This window comes from Nycticebus coucang, chromosome 4 (assembly GCF_027406575.1).
Source record: "Nycticebus coucang isolate mNycCou1 chromosome 4, mNycCou1.pri, whole genome shotgun sequence".
Taxonomy (NCBI): Eukaryota; Metazoa; Chordata; class Mammalia; order Primates; family Lorisidae; genus Nycticebus; species Nycticebus coucang.
This window is the reverse complement of record NC_069783.1, coordinates 41,671,808-41,695,278: the sequence shown is the minus strand read 5'-3', so window position 1 is coordinate 41,695,278 and position 23,471 is coordinate 41,671,808. Positions and strand designations below refer to the sequence as shown.

General features: G+C 41.8%; 1 protein-coding gene across 3 annotated transcripts in view; it reads left to right on the top strand.

Moving 5' to 3' along the window:
* THADA (THADA armadillo repeat containing) overlaps window positions 1-23,471 on the top strand; it is a 372,355-nt gene that overhangs the window by 268,657 nt on the left and 80,227 nt on the right. For all 3 annotated transcript variants that reach the window (XM_053589884.1, XM_053589885.1, XM_053589883.1), the window contains exon 30: window positions 2,213-2,328. In XM_053589884.1, coding sequence (XP_053445859.1) covers window positions 2,213-2,328 — 116 coding nt within the window. The remainder of the gene's footprint in view (window positions 1-2,212; window positions 2,329-23,471) is intronic.

The following is a 23,471-nucleotide window of genomic DNA, read 5'->3' as shown; positions in this document are numbered from 1 at the left end:
CTTCTCGACTTCTTTGACCCTGTCTTTCATTTGTATTGCCGTTTCTTCAATATGCTTATTTCCACCAGTGTTTTTCTAAGTGTACCCCTCCCTCCATGCGTTCCATGTAAATCACTCTCCATTCCTGGTGAATAACCAGGATCACAATGGTTGTCTGGTTTGTGCCCAGGGTGACAGAATTGATAGACCCGTAGGCCGATTTTCATAAACCAGAGCTACCAAGCGTTTCAAAAACAGTGTTGTTTTTGCCAAGTAAGGTGAGCAAATATAGGACTAAGTTTAAACATCCATCAGGAGTTATTTTTGAAGTGATTGCTTCTAAATGAGAAGGATTTGAAAATCTCAGTTTTCTTTACAAATAAATTCCAAAGCCATGTATTTTGCTGGTGTCTGCTGATTAATTACAATCCTGTGACACCATGAAAAAATCCTGGCAGTTGGTTTTGTGCAGCTGTGGAGAAAAGTAAAGCAAGGCCCAGTGACTTTGCCACTCTTTCAGGATAGTGGGGATTCAAGCTGAGGGAGGTATTTTTTTCTCTCTGACAATCACCACATAAGAGCAGAAGCCCCAGCCAGACCTATTTCTCCAGACTCTACGACAAGTGGTTTCTGTCCCTGTGGGGGTGTGGTAAAGGAGTGACATTTGATCTGTTGCTTCTGAAATAATAGATACATTATGAGAAAAAGCATTTTTAGTCTCCACATCAAGACTTATGCACATCCTCCTATATAGTTACTTCTGTTTAGAAAAAAAAATAGTGGTTACATACAGCAAAGTAATCAAAATTTATTTTGATTCTCTAAGCAGAAGGTGCTTGGCATGTATTTATTGTTGGTAATTGCAGATGTCTGAACGGGTAAAATCTGCCAGTTCATCCATTTAGGGTCTGATGACTCCGGATCGATTTTATCTGGCCTTTTAATTTTCTCATTATCTCTTTCCATATCTCACTCCAATTATTTCACTGCTGTAAGCTTCTCATTGACAGGACAAAAAGAGAAAAAGTGGTTGAATTTGGTTACTTAGAGAGAATCATCTGCAGCTCTAGTGAAGGATTCAGTAGGGAAAGAAAACAAATATAGCAGAACCTCCATAGTTGAACCACCTCCTTACTGACCACTTCTTTAAGTTGACCTAATTCTCATAGACTGGGTATATACCACATGTACTCAGTGGAAGTTCCTTAATGCTGACCACCTCCATATGTTGACCAGTTTGTTACAGTCCCTTGGGTGGTCAACTTACAGAGGTTCTACTTTATTATTAAAATAGACTTTCAAGGGTCTCTGTACGTTTATCTGTCCTCGCTTTACTCCACCTTCCTCTTCCCCTTGGTTTGGAGGAGGGGGCCCATGACCGAAGGACTCCTCTGACAAACAACTTTCATCTTATCTATGTCGTCATCCTCTTTCTTTCCTGCTGGTCTGTACTCCCCACAGAAGCCTTGTGAATGTCATTGCTAAGTCTGAATCCAACACACACACACTTGCACATAGCCTGTGTCACTTGTCTGCTAGAACTGTAGCCTTCATTCTAAATCTAGGCAGCTAGAGAGAGACCAGGATCTGCCTTTCTCTGCTTAATTCTAGTATTGCACTTAATTCTGTTATATACTGCCATGTGAGAAAACGGGGCATGTCTGCATTGCTCCTTTACTCCTGACATCCAAGGGAAGATCTGCCAAAAAATCTCACTAGTTACAAACATCACTACACAATATTTGCAAAGGCAAGTATTAGTTTAGCCTGCTTCTTTAGCCAGCACTGTTCTGATGAACCCAGACATGTAAGCCGGTTTAGACTCTCAAGACAATTTATTTTTCCTTTGGTAAGACTTTGGCTGTAACAGGCACATTTTATTTTTACATGAGACTGTGAGCATAAAGATGTTTGCATTTCTTTGCTGAAATCATTTTATAGATAATTTGCAACTAATAAGTTCTTATAGCAAATAATTGTTTGGTCAAAATTGTCAACCCCTATTTGTGTAAGAAACCCGGAGCCCAGGCATGGACTAAGTATGTAGGCTTCTCACCACTGCTGCATCCTCCAAAACCAACATGCTTTTCTGCAAAGAGACCAGAGCCACGTTTTGCAGGTGTCTGTTTTCTTTGAGGGGAATATTTTGAGGAAACCTAAAAGGGAGGAACTGAGCATTTAGGAAAAATGTATTTTCACACCAGCATATTGTTTTTTCTCTTTTTTGGTTTAGGTTTTCCATTTGTTACAAGCTTACTCAGACTCCAAACACAGAATGAATTCAGACTTTCGGCACGAGCTGACTGACATCACTGTTTGTACCAAAGCCAAACTCTGGCTGGCCAAGAGGTATGTTAAAACCCCACACGGGCAAGGAGTTATCAGGGGTTAGGAATACATCAGAGAATTGCTGTTTCTAGTTGAAGGGAGTTTGAAAATTCATTGGCATGAGTTTCCTAAACTTATTGGAGGTTTTTTTTTTGTTTGTTTATTTGTTTGTTTGTTTTTGAGACAGAGCCTCAAGCTGTCACCCTGGGTAGAGTGCCATGGCATCACAACTCACAGCAACCTCCAACTCCTGGGCTCAAGCGATTCTCCTGCCTCCACCTCCCAAGTAGCTGGGATTACAGGCGCTTGCCCCAATGCCCGGCTATTTTTTTGGTTGCAGCCATCGTTGTTGTTTGGCGGTCCGGGCTGGATTCGAACCCGCCACCTCAGGTGTATGTGGCTGGCGCCTTAGCCGCTTGAGCCACAGGCACTGAGCCCTTATTGGAGTATTTATCCTTTTAGAACTTTGGGTTGTGGTAAAGAAAGAAAAATATTTTTTTGACAATTTTTCTAAAACTGCTGAGTGACTGAGGGGCAGGCATACAATACAGCTTTTTATCTGCCCACCAAATCCTCTTGTTTTTATTAATACCTGCTATGCACGCAGTTCTGTGTTAGATAATACAACAGTGAAAGGCAGTCAGTGACTAAATCATGAGGTACAAACCTCAGGTGCCATTGCAACTCAGAGATTAGAGATTGTGTAAGCCTGGAGCAGACACTGAGGGGCAAATAGGGTGCCAACAGGAAGAGGGGGTGGAAGTTGCCATTCTTAGGAGGCTAGTAAGGTAGAGTGAATCAGTAAGGCAAAGAAGGACGGAAACATTTATTTTTTTTCATCCTCGCCATGGTTGATTTGTTCCAGAACTTAGATCATTTACTATATGAAAGCTGGAGTAAAAAGACTTTCTCATTTAATATACAGTGAATCTTCTTTGTAATACTGTGTTCAAAATCTGTGTTGTGGGACTTTGATAGTGGTTGGACAGGGCCCCCCGTATGTCCTCTGTAAGTTCGGAAGAGGCCCTACTACTACATTCCATGCTATAGTACACATGTGATTAAGAGTCAGTGTATTAGTTGTCTAATGTAACAGTCTTTATTTTTTAAAAAAATGTGCTTTTCCCCACCTCATATGACAAGTAAAGTAATGGGCAGTGTGAAGTTTCAAATCAGTTTAACTCAACAACGTATCATTGAGCCTAGGTTACATGCCAGCCTTTGTGTTAGGAGTGGGGATGCAAAGATACGGAAGAACTAGTCCTGTCTTCAAAGACTTCCAGGAGGTGAGAAATATATGTAAATAAATAATTTTCATTCAGCACATCAAGTATAATAATAAATGTATACAGTAGGTACAGGAGTGAGGAGCCTGGAAGAGGGGCAAGGAGAGCTAACATTGAACCTGGCCATGAAGAGATGAGTAGAACTTTGCCAAGTGGCCAAGACGGGAAGGGAATTCCAAGCTTAGGCAGTATTGCAAGCAGAGATGTAGCAGTATGAAATGGCATGGGAGGTCTGGAGAACTATAAGAAAGTCAGTTTACTGTGCTTGCTTCGGCAGCACATATACCAGAAAGTCAGTTTACTAAGTGTAGAGTATCAATGTTTTAACACAATGACTAAGAAAATGCGGTGAAGGCTATGTTAACCAGTTTGATGAAAATATTTCCAATGGTATATAAAACCAGCACCTTGTACCCCATGATTGCATTAATGTACACAGCTATGATTTAATAAAAAAAGAAAAAAGAAAGAAAGAAAGCACATGGAACCTAAAGTGTAAGGCAGAAAAGAGGCCACCCAGTGACAGCTCCTAAAGGAAATGTTTTAGTGAGGGGGAGTCAGTGCTGGATTTCCTAACATGTGGATATGTGTGTCTTGATTATCTCAGCACTCACGTCTTTAGACAGAGATACTTATGGAAAAATTCCTTAGTATCTGAAATGCCAATAAAGTTAAGTTGGAGGTCTCTCTTGCGCTCTCTCTCTCTCTCTTTTTTTTATTTTTTTGAAATAGAGTGTCACTCTGTTGCCCAGGCTAGAGTGCCGTGGCGTCAGCCTAGCTCACAGCAACCTTTGGGTTCATGTGATCCTCCTGCACCAGCCTCCTGAGAAACTGGGACTACAGGTGCCTGCCGCAACACCCTGCTATTTTTTTTCTATTTTTAGTAGAGACGGAGGCTCCCTCTTCCTCAGGCTAGTCTTGAACTCCTGAGCTCAAGGGATCTTCCCGCCTCAACCTGCCAGAGTGCTAGGATTACAGGTGTGAGCCACTCCACCCACTGGAACTCTCATTTTATATCTGATTTGTGTTTTCTCCATTTTATTTAGAAAGTAGGAGTTGCTTACCTATAAACTATTTCCCTAAGCCTATACTATTTGCCTTCTGTGTGGCTCTTAGCCTCCCGAAGACAACATTTTTCTTGGTGGTTTTTCAGCCCTAGAAAACAAAGGCATGAATCACTTCAATTACTGGGTTTCCACCTTCCTTGCCTAGAGTCCAGGAAAGCCACTTTTCTGTTTCCGGTATAGTCAACTCTATTATCCAAGTGTGAACTTTCCACTTCGTGGGTGGTATGTAGATGGTTTCTAATAGTAGGCTTCCTTTTGCTCCCCAACGCACTTAGTAAGTATTAATCAAGATGTGTTCAGACCCTGGAATAGAGTGTGGAAGGAAAACATACTGTCAAAGCACAGTACATTCCAAAGCTGTGTATCAGTTTTTCTATATTATCCGTATCATTGACAGGATAACCTTGATGTTCCTGAATGTGAAAATGCAGATTTCTGTGTAAGTGATAAAGCCTCAGCCTGCCATGTGTCTGTCCTGTCCCTGAGGTCCTATTGCTCTGGGGGATGTTCGTCTACATTAGTTAACTCCATGCTTAGACAAAGCTCCTTTGGAGCCTAAGGGTCCCTTCTCAAAGGAGACCCTGCTTTCACTCTTCATATCCCATGACGATGTTACCATGCAGAGGGTTCCACATTGAACTGTTGAAGAGGCTCCTTTATGTCCTAAGTAATTGAGCTTACTAAAAATTTTCTGTGTCTTTCAAGCATAAGCTATGAAAAATTAATGTTACGGCAAAAAAAAAAGTTGGCTTAAATTTTAGCACCAACACCTTTCTCTTTCTATAATTTATTTGATCATTAGCCTGAGTTCATTCTATTCAGTAAGTATAAAAATATTAGGGATGTGTCATTTATTTGTCCTTTTGTTCCAAAAGAAGGTTTAAAAAAATCATTACAGCCATTAGATAATCAATTCAGGTTTAAAATTTTGACCCTAAAACTGAGGATACATAATGTGAAGACTTTTCTCATATATTTGTCTTTTGACTTTGCAAGACTAATAGGGATTTATATGGGGTGATTAAGCAATAGCCATGGAGTTGTTGGGGGAATTTTTGGTGATGAATAGTTAGCTGGCAGCCCAGCCTGAGTGGAGGACTGGGCTTCAGCTCTTACAGGCCGCTTTTCATTCCAAGATGTCAAAACCTTCTGGAAATCAGCTCATTAATCCTTCAAGTCCCTTCCTTCCCCATTTTCCTGCATTCCTCCCTTCTTGATCCAGTTCACTGTCTCTCCCATGATGCTGAGGCAGTTTACCAACCACTGAAGGAAAATGAAGCTGACCAGGCCAGAAACAGAGTAAGAATAGGAGTCCACCACTGGCCTGGAAAGGCTGGCTACGGGCGCAGTGAAAGAGGATTTGGGCAGTCGCTGATCACTGCCCAGTCTGCCACTCTTGCTCTTTGCAGATTCTAGCTCTGGATTACTTATTTACTGTGGTTGAAAGTTGGAGTAACTGTTACCTTGGGCTTAAACGTTTTCAGAAATGAATTTGGTTATCTCTTTCTTTGGTTATAGAAGGAAAAAAAAATAAGAGTGTGTGTGTTCCATTTAGTAAACTTAGTGAACTAAGCGGACTATTCAGATTATGTGCAATGGATGATGTGATGACCAGAAAGAAAAATGTGTCCTACTAAATTTTTTCACCTTTTTTTCTTGATTGTCATTGTAGTGTTTGCTTCTCATAGAAAATTAGTCAAGTACAAAATTTGGAAAACCAGAATAAAGTCTACTCTTACCACAATCTAGTGGAAACCACTGTTGTTGGTTGACAGTTTTATGTAGCAACTTCATCTTTTTTCCTTTTTTGCTTTTTTTATCCTAGCAAATTTATGCTATGTATTTTCACTGGCTGGTATCATAAAAGCATTTGTTATTATTATTATTATTATTATTAAAGGCTATTCATGGTACAGTTACTGTGGAAAGCAATATGGTATTTCCTCAAAAAAAATTGAAAATGAAATTACTATATAATCCAGTAATTCCAGTTCTGAATACATATGCAAAAGAATTGGAAGCAAAGTCTCAAAGAGATACTTATGCAGCCATGTATATGGTAGAATTATTCACAGTAGTTAAAATGTGGAAACAACTCAAGTATTCTTTGAGGGATGATGAATAGATAAACAAAAGGTGATACGTATATACGTTGAAATACATTCAGCCTTTAAGAGAAGAGAAATTTTGACAGTTGCTACAACATGAATCTTCAGGATGGTATGCTTAGTAAAATGGGGCGGAGCCTGTGGCTCAAGGAGTAGGGCGCCAGCCCCATATGCCGGAGGTGGTGGGTTCAAACCCAGCCCTGGCCAGAAACTGCTAAAAAAAAATAAATAAATAAGGCAGTGACAAAAAGGCAAATACTGTATGATTCTACTTACAGAAGGTATGGAGAGTAGTCAGATTCATGGAAATAGGAAGTAGAATGGTGGTTCCCCAGAGATAAGGGATGAGGGAATGGAGAATTGTTTAATGGGCATAGAGCTTTAGTTTTATGAGAGGAAAAGAGTTCTAGAGACTGGTTGCACAGCAGTGTGAATATACTTAACACTACTGAACTGTACACCTAAAATTGGTTAAGGTGGTAAATTTGATATCATGTATATTTTACCACAAAAGACAATTTTAATGAAAAATATTTAAAACAAAAACATTTAGACCCTATCATTCCTCCAGGGTTATCATTGCCCTGATTTTTTATGATAATTATTTCTATGCCTTTCTTCCTAGTTTTATCTATCCCCTGTGCATCTCTAAAAATAAAATAGTTTTGCCTATTTTGAAATTAAGAAAAAAAACTTTGAAAACATCATTTGTTGAAAGTAGCATATTTTGGTCACCCGATGCGTCAGTCATTAAGTTTACCTAACCATCATACTACTGGTAGCCACTGAGTTTGTTTCCCATTGTTCAGTGTCATAGATGACGTTCCAATGCATGATCACGTGTATGTACAAAGTGTATATGAATCTGTGTGGATGAGTGCATGTGACTGTGAGTTACTGCCTTTAGGTTTGATTTCTAGAAGTGGGGTAAATTGAGAAAGGAGATTTGAAAATATTTAAAGGTCTTAACATTCACTGCCTGGTTGTTTTCTAAAAGAGATGTGTTAGTTCATCTTCCTACTCACAGTGCATGAGAGACAGAGACCTCCACCAAAATTTTAACTAGAATCTTTAAAACTAAGTTTAGGAAACTTCTACTTTCTGAATGCCCAGTCTTCATTTGAGGAGATTTGTAAATATTACTTCATTAACTCTTCTCAAAACTCCCTTATTATAAGAAAATCTTCTTTTCTACGGTACAAACAAAAGGGGAGAGAAACCCTGTGTATGACACCCAATTCAGTTTCTACTTCAGTTTGACAGTGATTTAACAGATAAGTCAAATGAGCATAGATAGTTTGTCAAATTTTTACTTCCTACATTACAGCACAGAAACTACCTTACTTCCAAGTTTTCTTTTTTCTTTTTTTGAGACAGAGTCTCACTTTGTCACCCTGGGTAGAGTGCTGTGGAAACACAGCTCACAGCAACATCAAGCTCTTGGGCTCAAGCTATTCTCTTACCTCAGTCTCCCAAGTAGCTGGGACTACAGGCACCCGCCACAATGCCCAGCTATTTTTAGAGATCAAGTCTTGCTCTGACTCCAGCTGATCTTTTTTTTTTTTTTTTTTTTTTTGTAGAGAGAGTCTCACTTTACCACCTTCAGTAGAGTGCCATGATGTCACAGGACTCACAGCAACCTCTAGCTCTTGGGCTTCAGCGATTCTCCTGCCTCAGCCTCCCAAGTAGCTGAGATTATAGGCGCCTGCTACAACGCCCAGCTATTTTTTGGTTGCACTTCAGCCGGGGCTGGGTTTGAACCCACCACCCTTGGTATATGGGGCTGGTGCCCTACTCACTGAGCCACAGGCGCCACCCCTCCAGCTGATCTTGAATCCACGAGCTCAGGCAGTCCACCTGCCTCAGTCTCCCAGAGTGATAGGATTACAGGCATGAGCCACCATGCTGGCCCCATGTCTTCTTGTCTTTGCTTCACAAGGAGTCTCCCCTGGCTTCTCAATAGGTACTGCCAAGGCCTTGACATACTGTGCACTCTCAGCCAGGGGGGGACACTGATAGTACTTTCAGTCAGACTGGCCAGAGATGTGTTTTGTTTGACTTCTATAGGGTTTAAATTTATTCTATAAAATTACTTGCTGGTATTTGAAACTCAGGAAATTTCATAGTAAGTCAAGATTAATAGCTTCTTTTGAAAAACTGGAAGATACGACAACATCAGGCTTGAATTCCCTCATGGCCACAATGGGCCAGAGCTCAGTGTTGCCCATCTCTCTAGAGGGAACATGTTCTCTGTGCTTTTCACGGTTCCTGCCCAACCACTTCTCTCATTAGTTACCCGCTGAGCTCCCATGGAAATAGGTGTTTGTGACCTTTGGTGTTGGACTTTAGTAAGTACCAGAGTGGCTGATGGTGAGTATTTACTCCAGGCAGTAGTTTTTAATGCTTATGGCTGCACATTACAGTCATCTGGAGAGGTTTAGAAACCTACTGATGCCAGGCCCCAGTCCCAGAGTTTCTGATTTAGATATTTTATGTCAGTTGCCCTCAAAGTACCATTTATAACTCTGGTGTGATTGAATGTGTTCATAGCACATTTTTATTTTTTGAGGTACGGCTTAAAGAGAATATAGACTATACCAGTGTCACTTTAATCAATAAGTATTTATTGAACCCTGTTGTATGCCAGGCTATATCAAATACTGCAACTGTTTATTAAAACCACTACTTCAGTGTAAAGAGGGTAATAAAACAGTCTTATCAAATAGAATCACAAAACTAGAATTTTAGATCTGGAAAGAATCATGAAGTTTGCAGTAATCCACTCTCACCCCCATGCATATGGAATACTACATTACAGCCAAGAGCGACCAGGTAATTTGTCCATTTCACACAGCTGACCAGGAGTAAAATCCTACCTACTAACTACTAACATCAGCTGAGGGCTTAATGCCCAACTCCTTGCCAGGCTCTTTCTACTGGACCACACTGCCTCCATCTGTCCAGACAGTATTTTTATATCAGGGCTTTGAATGGTGGTAACATAAGCATTCTCCAAAACAGTGCTTCTGTGAAAGAAAATGTGCACATGAGTCACCCAGGAATCTTGGTAAAATGGAGACTCATTCACTGGGTCTGGGAGTGGGCCTGCGTCCCTGCATTTTTGACCAGTGCCCAGGTGATTCTGATGGTGCTGATGCTGGGGACACAGTGTATGCTTTAAGGAGCTGGGGTCAGAGAGCCAGCCACTGTGCTTGTCCAACTACCTTCTTCATGCCATCATTCTGAAAGGCTGTGGCTGAGCTTGGAGCTACAGAAGAAGGCTGAGGCTACTGCAGGGATTAGCCCAAGATTCTCTTCCCATCTACCTGGGATGCCCAGTGCTAAGGGGCTTCATGAACCCTGGGCTCTCTACGGGAAGTCCACATCCTTGTTCGGTAGCCATCCCAGTGGCCTCAGTGACTGGTGGGACAGTGCTTTGTTGGCATGCAGTGAGTTGTTTATCATTTTCAAAAACATTTTCAATAACAGTCTGATATTGTGGTGAGAAAAACAGGCTATCATGAATACAAAAATAGTCCCAAGGTTACTAGGAAAGCAACCTTGGGAATACATTTTTGAATAAAATAATGTTGATGAAGGAAAGAAATGGTAGAGGGAGAGAATGTTTGTGGTAGACCCACTCAATGTATCAGACCTAATGATTTGCTACCCCAAGTTAATTCTGATTTGCAAAAATTATTGTCTGATCATCCACTTCCCTATTCAGCTTCTCAGCAGTACCCTCATACCCTACTCTCTCCTCCATGTGCCCCCCCTCAGCCCATCACTTCCCTCTCTCCTCCTCTGTCCACTCCTCCCAACACATCTCCTTTTTCTCTCTTTCTGGTCCCCACTGAGTTGAGGGCCTGTGGATTTCTGTGTGTAAAGAAAATATGCTTATAGAGACAAAGCTGGGGCTTTTGTGTGGCAGTCCCAGTGTTTCCCTAGGGGGGGGTCTGTGGCCAGCTGCAGAAGTACTAATTTAGATTTCTGTTTTGCTTTACAACAGCTGAAGACAGCATTTATTTTCTAACCACCAGATTTATTCACATGGGAGACTATACTTTCCAGGCAGAAATACTGGGGTTTAGGTCTGATTCCATTTTTCTCCTGTCCCTTAGCCCCATCCCAAATCCCTCACAGACTGATCCATTTCCCGAGAATGAGGTCTTTCTTTTGCAATGGCTTTAAATGAAAAGAGGCCTCAGTCCTTTGCCACAGCTGCAGGTTGCTGTTTCACTTCCATACCATTGAAACAAATCCAGTCCAGAATGATTATTGAAATACTCAGAAGAGTATGTAGCATTTTAAGGCCATCATTTCTAGTCCCTGCCAAAACTTTAAGGGAAGCAAGTCTTAACAGGGATGGTTAAGTCACATAACAAGTTTCCAGGCATTGCTGGGTGGTTTGTTTTGCTTTTCCCTTCTTGTTTTCTTTTCTTAACTTTCTTTTCTCTTTTCCTTTTTCTTTTTTCTCGCTTGTTCTCTCTCATTAAAGTTTCCCCAGTTTTTAATTTTAGGGGAAAAAAAAAAAGGAGAGGGTGATAACTGCTTTTCTTTCAACCCCCAGATTTTATCGAGGGGAGAGAGGTTCTTGTTAGTATCTGGCCTGTTCAGTCACCTTTAGCCGCATGCAGATTTGAACCATGAGAAAAATGAAATTGGTGTCTGTTAGCCCCACACTTGTTGACATTTGGTTGCTTCCTGTTCAGACATCTCAGGAATGTTGAAGGTCATGATATCTCAGGATGAGATCTTATTTGTATTTTTTTAAAAACAGAGACATTGGGCAGCACCTGTGGCTCAGTGGGTAGGGCACCAGCCCTATATACCGAGGGTGGCGAGTTCGGGCCCGGGCCTGGCCCCCTGGCCAAATTGCAACCAAAAAATAGCAAGGCGTTGTGGTGGGCGCCTGTAGTCCCAGCTACTCAGGAGGCTAAGGCAAGAGAATCGCCTAAGCCCAGGAGTCGGAGGTTGTTGTGTAACACCACGGCACTCTACCAAGGGTGATACAGTGAGACCCTGTCTCTACAAAAACACACACACACACACAAAAGAAAAAAAAAAACAAAACCAGAAAGAGACATTAAATTATCACACTTCAGTTCAAAGCAATGGAACAAGGTACAAAATGTCCTTCATTAAATAGTCCCTTTAAAAATACGGCCTCAAATTTTAAAGGAATAAGCTGTTTGAGAAGAAGTGAAGTTTGAAAGTATATGAAGTATTTCTTGTTGACAGGCTGAGCTTATGGGAACTAGTCTGGGTAAAAGTAGTCAGAACTGGTCAATATATTAAACTGCACCCTTGAGCAAATTGCCCAAGATCAAAGCTTCATATTGCGGCAAGAAATAAAAATAGTTCTTTTACACACCTGCACATCAAGAATTCAACCCCCATCTGCTGATGTTTTATGCTTTTTAAATACAGAAATCTGCGAACCTAACCTAGAGATGGTGATTAGTTCAATTGAGGGCTCAGAAATATCTGTCTTGCTCCACTTGTAGCTGTTGGCTTATTGGGGTATTGCTGTTGGAAGATTTGGGCAATGTTGTCATTGCCCAGCTTGCAAGGGAGTGCAGGCTTTAAGTGTCCTCAGCACATTCTCATAATATTATGTAAAGCCTTAATATAGTGGCTTATTTTTTTTCCTTCAGCATGTTAACATGTTTCATCTTTTGGATAAATCAATACCTTCATTACCTTCACTGAGCCACTCCCAATGAATTAAAGCCATTTCAGATTCATAGATATTACAAGTCAATGCAATAGGCACAGTGGGGAATATAAAGATAAATGATATTATTTCTGTTTCAAAAACCAGGTATGCATTTAATTAACTGTAAATAAGAATTAAGTAAATGCTAGAGTTATTTAACTTGTGGAAGCTAAAAAGGGAGAAATAAATGCCAGCTTGAGAGAATAAGGCTATCAAGAAAATCTAGGAGGAAGGAGAAGTGTTTAAAGGCTAGGTGAGATTTAATCATTAGATAAGTTTAATTTTCTCAGATTGGAGAATAAGTGAGATTATACTGGTATAGAACCTTTATTGACCAGTTAATTATGAAGTTCTCATTGCCCAAGTACAAAGGAGGAATCTTAGCACAGTCCTCAGCTTGATGGGACCACCTTAAGCGGTCTATCATGGGGTCTCTGTTGTCAGAGTTTAGTTATGGTCCAATCTGGGAAGAGAAAGCTTCTGCACATGAAATGACTAACCAACAGTGAAGCATATGGTAGCTATAATACAAGAGTGTAGAGAAAAATGTGGACTCAGAAAGGAGGCTTTCTAGAGGACTTAGGTGTTTGAGATGGACCTTGGAGCAAGGGTATGATCTAGAAAACACCAAAAGTTTTGGGAAAAGAACATGTCGACATGGTGGGCAACATGTGCAGTGGCATGTTATGTGGAATACATGGATCAGAGGTGAGACAGAGCCAGAGAAGAGATGCTGCATTTTGCAGAGAAGTGCAAGATTTGTTGAGACCCCTTTTGGTAGCCCTCAGATGTCAGCCAGAGGCATATGGATTTGATCTAAGATTTAAGAGGAAGTCGATAAGCTCTGACTGACCCTGGTAAGTAGACTGGCATCTATATATACGTGAATCTCTCTAGCCTCTCCTGGTGGTCATAAAAACTTCTAGTCTCTCCTAATGGTTAACAAAAAACTCCATAGTAGCAATCTGCCAGCTCTCTGTCCCTATCACCTGGAAGCCCCTTGCCTGCTTGGGCAGCTAGTAATGGAATAGTATATTTGTATGCACCAAGACCACATAGCTTTTGTCTTTCCAACATTGGTAAGAGGCGCATAGAACCACAGAATTTATAGTAGTGAATAGAATTTAAAGATTATGTAATCCATTGGATTTTTGCTTCAAACAGAAGCTTACATGGAAATTCAAGATGCCGAAGACCGTATTGATTATGGTTGAAGCTGGGATGGGGACCTGGAAACTCACTGGCATGGCTTCCCTCCCATTGGGACCCCCAGAACAGACTCCCTGCCAGTGATGTAGTACAAAGTGTTATTTGTAGAAGAAGTAATAGAAAAAGGAGCCAGGCGACTTATTCCTATGTAACAGATGTGGTTAGCTTAGAAGATACCTCAAGTTAGGGATGTGAATAGCAAGTTTGTTTTTTGCCTCTTGACCTGCTTCCTTCCTCTCTTGCTGTCTGATTATCCTTGTAGAAAATACTACAGCCCCATGTCCTTGGGCTTCCCAGGACCCCCTCTCAGAAGCTGCCTTCCTGCATAGGGCTCTGTACTCCAGACCTTCTAGCCATTTAAACTTGACTATTAGGGCCAGGTGCAGTGGCTCATGCCTGTAATCCCTGCACTCAAGGCTGAGGTAGGCGGATTGCTTGAGTTCAGGAGTTTGAGACCACCCGGAGCAAGAGTGAGACCCCCAGCTACTCGGGAGGCTGAGGCAAGAGAATCACTTGAGCCCAAGAGTTTGAGGTTGCTGTGAGCTATGACACCACCGGCATTCAACCCCAAGGAAACTGAGTGAGACTCTGTCTCAAAAAAAAAAAACAAAACACTTGACTATTGCAGATCCTCTTCCCTCAGAAATCTACTCTCAGCTGGCTGGCTGCCACTTCATCTGACCAAGAAGTTACACTAACACATTACTGAATTCTAATATATAAATAAGTTAATTCTCCTGAGTCACACAACTGATCTTCAGTAGGGTTCCTTTGGTGACAGCACCTTTAACCAAAGTTAGTAATTCTGACTACAGGCTTTCCACCAGTGCACAGACCTGGTGGGAGCACCTGTCTGCACTCACAGTGAGCTGACTCAGTCCTCATACCTTTGTTGTGTGTGGCCAAGCTTTAGACCAGCTCTACAAGGGCTGTGTGTGGCATAAGTTGGTCCTATGCGAATAGGCCAACGAAGCAGCTTTGAGAGAGGCCCTCTGAAGACTCACTGTCTGTCCTTCCTCCAGTTGCCAGTGATGACCAGGCTTCCTCAGCAATTGGACTGGCCTGGGCCTCTGGCAATAACGTTTTCCCTTGAAAGTTCAGGAATTCCCTGAGCCAGAGGGGTCCTCACCAGCCTGCAAGCCTTGGGTGATCATGGGAGATTCCCATCTAGAGGTGCTTGGTGAATGGAAAGCCTCTAGCCTGAAAACACTGTCAACATTGAGGAGATGCAGAGTATACTTGGAGTTAGCAAGTCTAGATTCTGGTTCCTGCTCAACTATTAACTAGCTAGGTGTGGCCTATAATTTCTTTAGGCCCCAGGTTTTTTGTTTTGTTTTTTAAGAGGCAGGATCTCTCTCTCAGGCTGGAGTGCAATGGCATGCTTATAGCTCACTGCAGCCTTGAACTCTTAGTCTCAAGCAATCCTCCCACCTCAACCTCCCAAGTATCTGGGACTATAGGTGCATACCACCATTGCCTGGCTAAGTTTTTTTGTTTTGTTTTGTTTTGTTTTTTTGGGTGGAGACAGGGTCTCAGTATATTGCCTGGGTTGGTTTTAAACTCTTGAGTCAAATGATCCTCCCATCCTGGCCTCCCAAAGTGCTAGGATTATAGGTATGAACCAAGGTGGCTAGCCTTGGCCTCAGATTTTATCTGTGAAGTGGGAAGTTCTAAAATGAGGGTGTAAAATAGATGAGGGCAGGGATGTCATGGTGGTTATGGATGTGAAAACCTAAAGGTATTAAGCAGATGTAGGAAATGTCCTTTGTCACATAATAAAGTCCCTATCAGTCTTTGTTTTTCAACCTATCAGTCTTGTTGAAAATACTGTGTAACTGGCTCAGCGTCTGAGGCACAGTGGTTACGGCGCCAGCCACATACACTGAGGCTGGCGGTTCGACCCCAGCTTGGGCCAGCTAAATAGTGACAACTGTAACCAAAAAATAGTTGGGTGTGTGGCGAGCGCCTGTAGTCCCAGCTACTTGGGAGGCTGAGGCCCAAGAATCACTTAAGCCCAAAAGTTTGAGGTCACTGTGAGCTGTGACACCACAGCATTCTACCCAGGGCAACATAGAGAAACTCTGTCTCAAAAAAAAAAAAAAAAGGAACGAAAGAAAGAAAAAGAAAATACTGCATGACTTTCTGTTGGTCCTCACAGAAACGGCCATGCTTAGAGTCTTGGCTTACACCAGACTGGCTACAAGGACACAACACCAAAGAGCAGGTGGTTGCAAATTGAAATACTTGAACTTCTTAGCACAGTGTTACTTTTCATCTGATTATGTTTGGAGCACATGAATACAGTTTGTTTTTCTAGAAAACCTTGATTCTATTTTCAGTTTTTGCTCTAATCTGGGGTCAGTCACTTGAGTTATATGAGTGATTTTGTTATTTGTAAAATTGAGAATAATGATGCCCGATTTTTTTTTCCCTCTTAAGAATTTTCTAAAGATAAAATGAAGTACAAATATTTTTTGAAGATAAAACCTTTTTTTTGAGACAAGGTCTCCCTCTGTCACCCTGGATAGAGTGCAGTAGCATGATGATAGCTTACAGCAACATCAAACTCTTGGTCTCAAACAGTCCTGCCTCAGCCTCCCGAGTAGCTGGGACTGCAGGCGCCTGCCACAATGCCTGGCTAGTTTTTCTATTTTCAGTAAACACAGAGTTTCACTCTTGCTCAGGCCAGTCTTGAACTCTGACCTCAGGTGGTCCTTGCGCCCAGGCCTCCTAAAGTGCTAGGATTATAGGTGTGAGCAATCATGCCCAGCCAAGATACAACTTTTAATGGAATACTGTTGATATTATCATCATCATCATTATTACTGTTTTTGCCAGGGCTAATTTCCAGGTGTGTACTTTGCCAAGTTCATATTACCACAGTTCTGTTGACTATGCTGTTAGAAATTTTCACCCTGTGATTTATACAGACTTTTCACGCAGCATCCAGAAGTTTTCATTTACCTCACCTATTTATCTTTTTTTAATGCTCCTAAGGAGAAAGTAATCTTTGAAAGAAAGAAGACCTCTGTTAGCATTCTATATATTACTTGAAGCTATTGATCCTCTAAGCCCCAAACTGTACAATGAAAGTTGTCTTGGATACTGCTTTTCTCCCATAATTCCTAGCACATAGCTTATTAAGTTATTAACCAGCAATTTCTCTGGCAGCGTATTAAACTTTACTTTTAAACAAGTCACAGAGGGAGGGAAACACGCTTCTCTCATAAAAGGAATAAAAAACATGCACCCTCTAAAATAGTTTCCCCGGGCTTTGAACAAATCCCAAGCCCCACACAAGGTCTCTTTTTCATCATTCTTTGCACATAGCTTAGTGTTAGTACATTAATGAGAAAAAGATGCCTAATAGAAAAATGGAAGAATATAAGGGCCTCTGGGGCTGTGGGAGGTTCCCTGAGAGTGCTCTGAAAAGGCAGGTGAGCCTGAATGGAGAGAAGAAAATGAAGCTATGGCATTGAGGTTGTGGGCTTCCTCTCTAGCAGCTACGTTCCCAGGGGAAGCAGAGGAGGCAATGGCCTTGGGCCTGACCTGGGAAGGGGACCCCAGTGCCTTCTGCAGACTGCTGGAACCTTGCTGAATGCCTACTCAGAACCCTCTGCTTTCATAGATTCCATCCCACGGAAGCAAAACCTGTTTTTTCAGGAGAAGCCTACTGTGTTCTGCAGTATATGACAGGACCTTTGGTCACTTTCTGGACAGACCGTTCATGGTCTCTTGTTTTGAGCATGGCGGTTCAGTAAGAATTCCTGTAAACTGCTCAACCACTAGAGCAGGGCACAGAGGATGGCTTCACTTTAAAAGGAAAATCCGAGTAGGAGGGCTGCAGGGCAGCTTATACATGTGGGTGTGAGTATAAACACTTGCAAAGCTCCAGACCAAGAAAGGCTGGATGGATATGGGAGCGTACCATAAAAATGCAGCTCTGCCGTCACATTTCCCCAGGGGAGGGCAAGGTAAATGAGCAGCCCCTGGTAGCCAGCCAGGCCCTGCATACTGCTGCCAGCTGGCCCTGTGTGCGGAGCCAAATTCTTGGTGTTACAGTGGGGGGAAATAACTTGTTTAAAAATATATATTCTATAATTCATGACCATTTGGCAATTTGGTTTAAACAAATCCCCTATTGTTCCTCCAAGAATGTCATGTGATGGTTACGTGGCTGGGGGCTGTGGTAAAAATGGGCATCAGAATGGGGGGGGTTACTTTATACTTGTACATTTACATGGCTTAGTGTTCCCTAAATCAAAGAAGTACCATCTAACCCCTGTCTGCAGCAGCTCTTCTTTTATAACCAAACATAAGGAGAGGCAGTGTATGGTCTGCAGACAGCTACCATTGCAGTAACGTGAACTGCCAGGACCACAAAGATGGCTAGTGGGATCTCCGGGAGACCAAAGGCAGGTCAACAAAATATCCCAGTTTAGGTCAGCTATTCATCTTGTCCTTGGAGGCTGTTTGCTGGATGGCTAGTTGAGCAAGGTTTCCTAGAGGACACGCTTTGAAGTGAGTTTTAAATAAAAGAGCATGGGGTGGCTGGACGTGTGTCAAGTGGAGGAAGTATAACAGAAATGTGGGAACATGTTACAGACAATTGACCCCTTTTCCTCTTCTACCGTTTTCGCTCTCCCATTCTTCTAGCCTCCCTCCCTCTTTCTTTTCCCTCCATTCCACTTCTCTCCTGTCTTCTCTCCCCTTACTCTCTTACCTACTTGTCATTTTTCTGGTTTTCTTCTTTCCAGTCTATTGTGGGCCTGCAGGTGGTCCCTAAGATAATTGCCACACTGACTCCACTGCTGGCTCTGGCCGAAAGCTGCTCCCTGTCCTTGAGAATAGAAGTAGTCTGAGCTGCCTGCAGAGGAGCTGAGATTAGAGGAATTGCCTGTGGGCTGGGATGAGCCTCTACTGGGACTTGAGACCCTGAGTCATTCTAAACCATCCAGCCTGTCAGCCACACCTGTTTGATTTTCTAGAATTCCTCTTCTTTCTGTTCACCAGCCCAAATCCTTCCAAGTCTCCAGACCTCTCGTTGGTGACATTCCCTCTGATTATTTTATGTGTCTTTTGTTTTCTCCTCCTATATGCAAGACCAAAAGCTTTGCAAGTTCAGAACATTGTCCTCTCCCTCCCCTTTTTACCCCAGGTAGGATGTCTTCCATGGTGCTCAGTAAATTTTTCTAGATTATTCAAGTTAAGCCAGATGTCTTATCAGGATTCTGGGGGAGTAGTTTCTTGGGAACTGTAGTGACCCAGACTCTGACTAGATAGAGTTTCTTGATATAGAGACCTTAACAGACAATAGCAGGCTTAATCCAGAACAGCTGTTTCCAGCCCTCTGACGATGGTAGTGAATTCTTCAGGAAGAGTTTGGCATGTCCAGAGTAAATTGTCTATCTCCTCTAGGGAGCCCACTAAGGCTTCACAATATTGAATGCAGATCCAAACCCTCCGGTGTGACTTGAGCTAACAGGGTCCTACCAAGATCTTCACCCTTTGGAAACTGTGGAGCTCTAAAAGGTCACTCCTAAGCTGTCCCATCTTGGGTTCTTGCTCACTCATCCTGTATTATTTCCTGCTGTCCCTCCTCCGACCATGTACCCTGAGCTCTTCTTGTTGGTCTCTAAACATGTCCTGTGCTCAGGTCTTTAGATGTGCTCCTTCATCTGCTGGGGTCACTCTGCCCCAAGCATATACATACATACACACACACACACACAAACACACACAGTACACATACACTCATGAAATCATGTGGTTTGAAATTTTAGTATCTATGTATGTACACTCTGCAAAGAAAAAAACATGCAACAGAGAGGGAACTTACTCAAGATTTAGTATATTCAGTTTCAGGAATACAGCAGAACCTTCATAGTCAACCACCACCTCCCTACATTGGCTACCTCTTTTAGCTGACCTAATTTCCATAAATCAAACGTGCACCACTTGTATGTATCAGTACAATATCCTTATGTTGACCATCTCTGTATGTTGACCAGTTTGTTACAGTCCCTTGAGTGGTCAACTTACAAGGTTTCTACTGTATTTGCTTTCAGGGTATCCACTGTCCTTTTTTTTTTTTTTGAGACAGAGCCCCAAGCTGTGGCCCTGGGTAGAACACCATGGCATTCCCAGCTCACAGCAACCTCCACCTCCTGGGCTTAAGCTATTCTCTTGCCCAGGTATCTACGACTACAGGTGCCTGCCACAACACCTGGCTATTTGTTGGTTGTAATTGTCATTGTTTGGCAGGCCCGGGCCAGGTTCGAACCTGCCAGCTCTGGTGTATGTGGGTGGCGCCTTAGCCACTTGAGCTACAGGCGCCAAGCCTACTGTCATTTTGGATACCAAGCATAACCCTATTGATTGCATTCAATATAGTATAGGTTAGATTATTACCTGAAAAAGAAAAAAGTTAGACCAAACAATCATTTTATTTAAAATGTTGTATTTCATTAATTATTTACATCTTATATCAAAAGTAACTTATTAATAATTCATGCTGGCCAGCCATGATGGCTCACATTTGTAATCCCAGCACTTTGGGAGGCTGAGGCAGGAGGATCTCTTAAGGCTACGGTGAGCTATGAAAGCCTTTCTGCTTGGTAGCAGAGAAAAACCCTGTCTCTTTAAAAAAGGGAGGAAAAAAAAGTCATGCTGAGTGAGGTCTTTATAGAAATCCTGTATATAACAATAACCTTAATGAAATATGTCCAATCCTTACTACTTTGACACACTCTGATTATATGTTCTTCCTTGCTCACTCCCTTTTTTCTGGCTCCATCTCTCCCTCCCTCCTTTTTCCTTCTCCCTTCCTTCCTCCCTTCCTTCCACCCACTAGTTGATTGCATAACCAACTAAATGAATCATAACCTGCAGTTTGAAAAACACTATTCAGGACTCTAAGTTCCTTGAGGGCAGTGACTATGTCACTGAATCATTTTATCTTCATATTTCCAAACCCTGGCATTATCCCTGGCTCTCAGTAGCCTCTTAATAAATGTTTTCTGAATGAATAGGCTTCAGTTAAAAAGTCCCAGTCACTGGGATTCCGGAAGGGATGGGAGAAGTGAATAATTTATTGCAGACTTCCCAAAAGCTCCTGCTGTCCTTTAGACACTGGAGCCTTTGTGGACGTGTCTGGGAAGCCTGGCTCTCTCTGCCTGCCTTCTGCTTCCCCCCAGCTTCCAGGAGAGAGAGCAGGAGGTTTAATGAAGTTCAGAGATTTCCCAAGGCAAAACGTATTAATCAGGTCTCGGTGGATATTTGTCAAGGGGCAAATGATAAAAAAAGAGTGGAAGAAAGCAAGATTCTTAACAAGGCCTTCATTTCATCTTATATATGTAAACTTAGTCTCCTTGGTACCTGATTTCCTCCTTCTCCTTCTAAAGCCACTATTATGCTGCCTTTCAGCCCATCTGTTAGACTCTGACCACTTGTGAATTTTTTTTTGAATGCTATAAATCTTCATAATACTGTGCCCCATGCCAGAATTTTTCCATTTGGAGATAGAAAAAATCCCCAAGCCCACCAAAACCCTGTGGTTTGATTTCCTGTCCAGCTGGCTTGCTGTTCTTTAGGATTTTATTCCCATCACCAAAGTAGCTTAACAGACTCAGAACAAACCTCTGGCTCACCCTGAACTCACAGCGTATCATTTCCAAGTCAGAACAAACACCAAGTAATAGCAAGAGAAAAAGAAAGAAAAAAATTATTTTCCTGACTTAGAAGCCAGTTCCGAGTGAAGCCCAACTCTGTGACTCCAGACAGGGATGTTATGTGGCTTTGGCTGTCCTCAAGGGTGGAGCCATGAACAGTGGGCTACAGGCCAGAATTTCTCTCAAAGGGGAAACCATGGATGTTCTCCTTTGTGGCCCCAAAGCCTGTCTGTTTCCTGGAATCCAAAGCAGCAGCATTTGAGGGAGCCTCCCATGATCTCGTTGACTACATCAGACTTGGCCCTGAGCCTGGGGGTTATGGCAGTAGTCAGAGTGGTTCCTGAAGTGTCTCACGAGGTCAACAAGGTCACCAACCTGTGCTGGGTCTAAGGAAGATGCAGAACACTTCAGCCTGTTAGAGAGCTCTAAAGATTGTCATCCTTTCCTTTATTCATTTAGAAAATTTAAAATATATATTATTAACAACTTAGCTAAAAATCTCTTTGAAACCAGGCTCCTCGTCATATTTGAAAGTCAAACCATTTTCTCAACTTCCCTTTATTATTTTGTGTTCTACAGAAAACCAAAAATACATTTAGGGCCAGAAGCTATGACTATGTAAGGCCACATGGGAACAGGCAGTAAGGAACAAACCAGTTAGCATGAAGTGTCCCATCACTTGAAAACTTGGGCTGCCTTGCTAATGTTCCTGCCTTCGCAACTCATTCCCTAACCTTTTCAGACGGGCTCTCCCTGTCCCTGGACTAGGCAAACAAATTCCTTCTCACATCTGTTGCCTCCTATCAGAATCCCCTTATTTGTCAACTTAGTCTGTCCAAATTCTTTCCTTTAGAAAAATGGAACTGTAAAGTACTATAATAAAATATGGAGATTTAAAAAGTCTTAGAGAAGAGGGGCCAAGGCGGGTGGATTGCCTGCGTTCACAGGTTTGAGACCAGCCTGAGCCAGAGTAAGACATCATCTCTAAAAATAGCCAGGCGTTGTGGCGGGCACCTGTAGTCCCAGCTACTCAGGAGGCTAAGGCAAGAGAATCGCTTAAGCCCAAGAGTTTGAGGTTGCTGTGAGCTGTGATGCCAGGGCACTCTACCGAGGGTGACAAAGTGAGACTCTGTCTCAAAAATAAATAGAAATAAAAATCTTAGAGAAGAGTTGAACTTTGTAAGCACCACGTAAGAAGACATAAAAATATTAATATATTTGACTGCATAAAACTAAACAGTTTTGAGTGGTAAAAAAATATTAAAAGACAAATGGCAAACCACAAAAACATATTTGTGACACATGTGGCAGACAAGGGGCAGATTTCCTTAATGTATAAAAAGCTCCTACAAATCAGTATGGAAAAGACCAACAGTGGAATTTGAACATAGTTCACAGAAAAGAAAATTCACTGAAATAGTATTTTTCACTTATCATCCAAAGCCTACAATGCGCTGTATTAGCCAGGTTGTAGGGAAACAGGAATTCTTAGACACTGTCAGTAAAAATGTAAATTGGTACAGTCTCTTTAGAAAGCATCTTATTAAAATAAGTGAATAATTTAAATGTCAAGCAATTTCCTTGACAAAGCAATTCAGCTTTTAGGAATTTTGCCTCTGAGTATATATCCATATGCATAGAAATGACGTACAAATATGTTTATTACAGCATTGTTTCTGGTAGTATCTTAAACAATCTTGAGTTCTACCAGAAGGGGACAGATATCCATGAAATGCAGTGGTTTATAGCCATTAAGAAAATGAGACACATTTCTATGTCCTTAATCAAATGGTATCCAAAATATATTAGTGAAAAGGAGTAATGTTCAGAACTTAATATATAATAAGCCACTTTTTTGCAAAAATTTAAAAAAGTGGCTGGCCATAGGTAGATGCTTATGAGTGAATAGAATGTGTCTGGAAGGGTATACTAGAAAGTAGTGATAGTGTTTGCCTCAAGGGAATAGAGTGTGGGCAGGGGGTCAGGTTGTAGAAAGGAGACTTTATTTTCACTGCACATCTTTTTGTACTATTTGAATTATTTTTATACTCTGTATATGTGTTACCTATTTTTTTTTTTTTCTTTTTTTGTAGAGACAGAGTCTC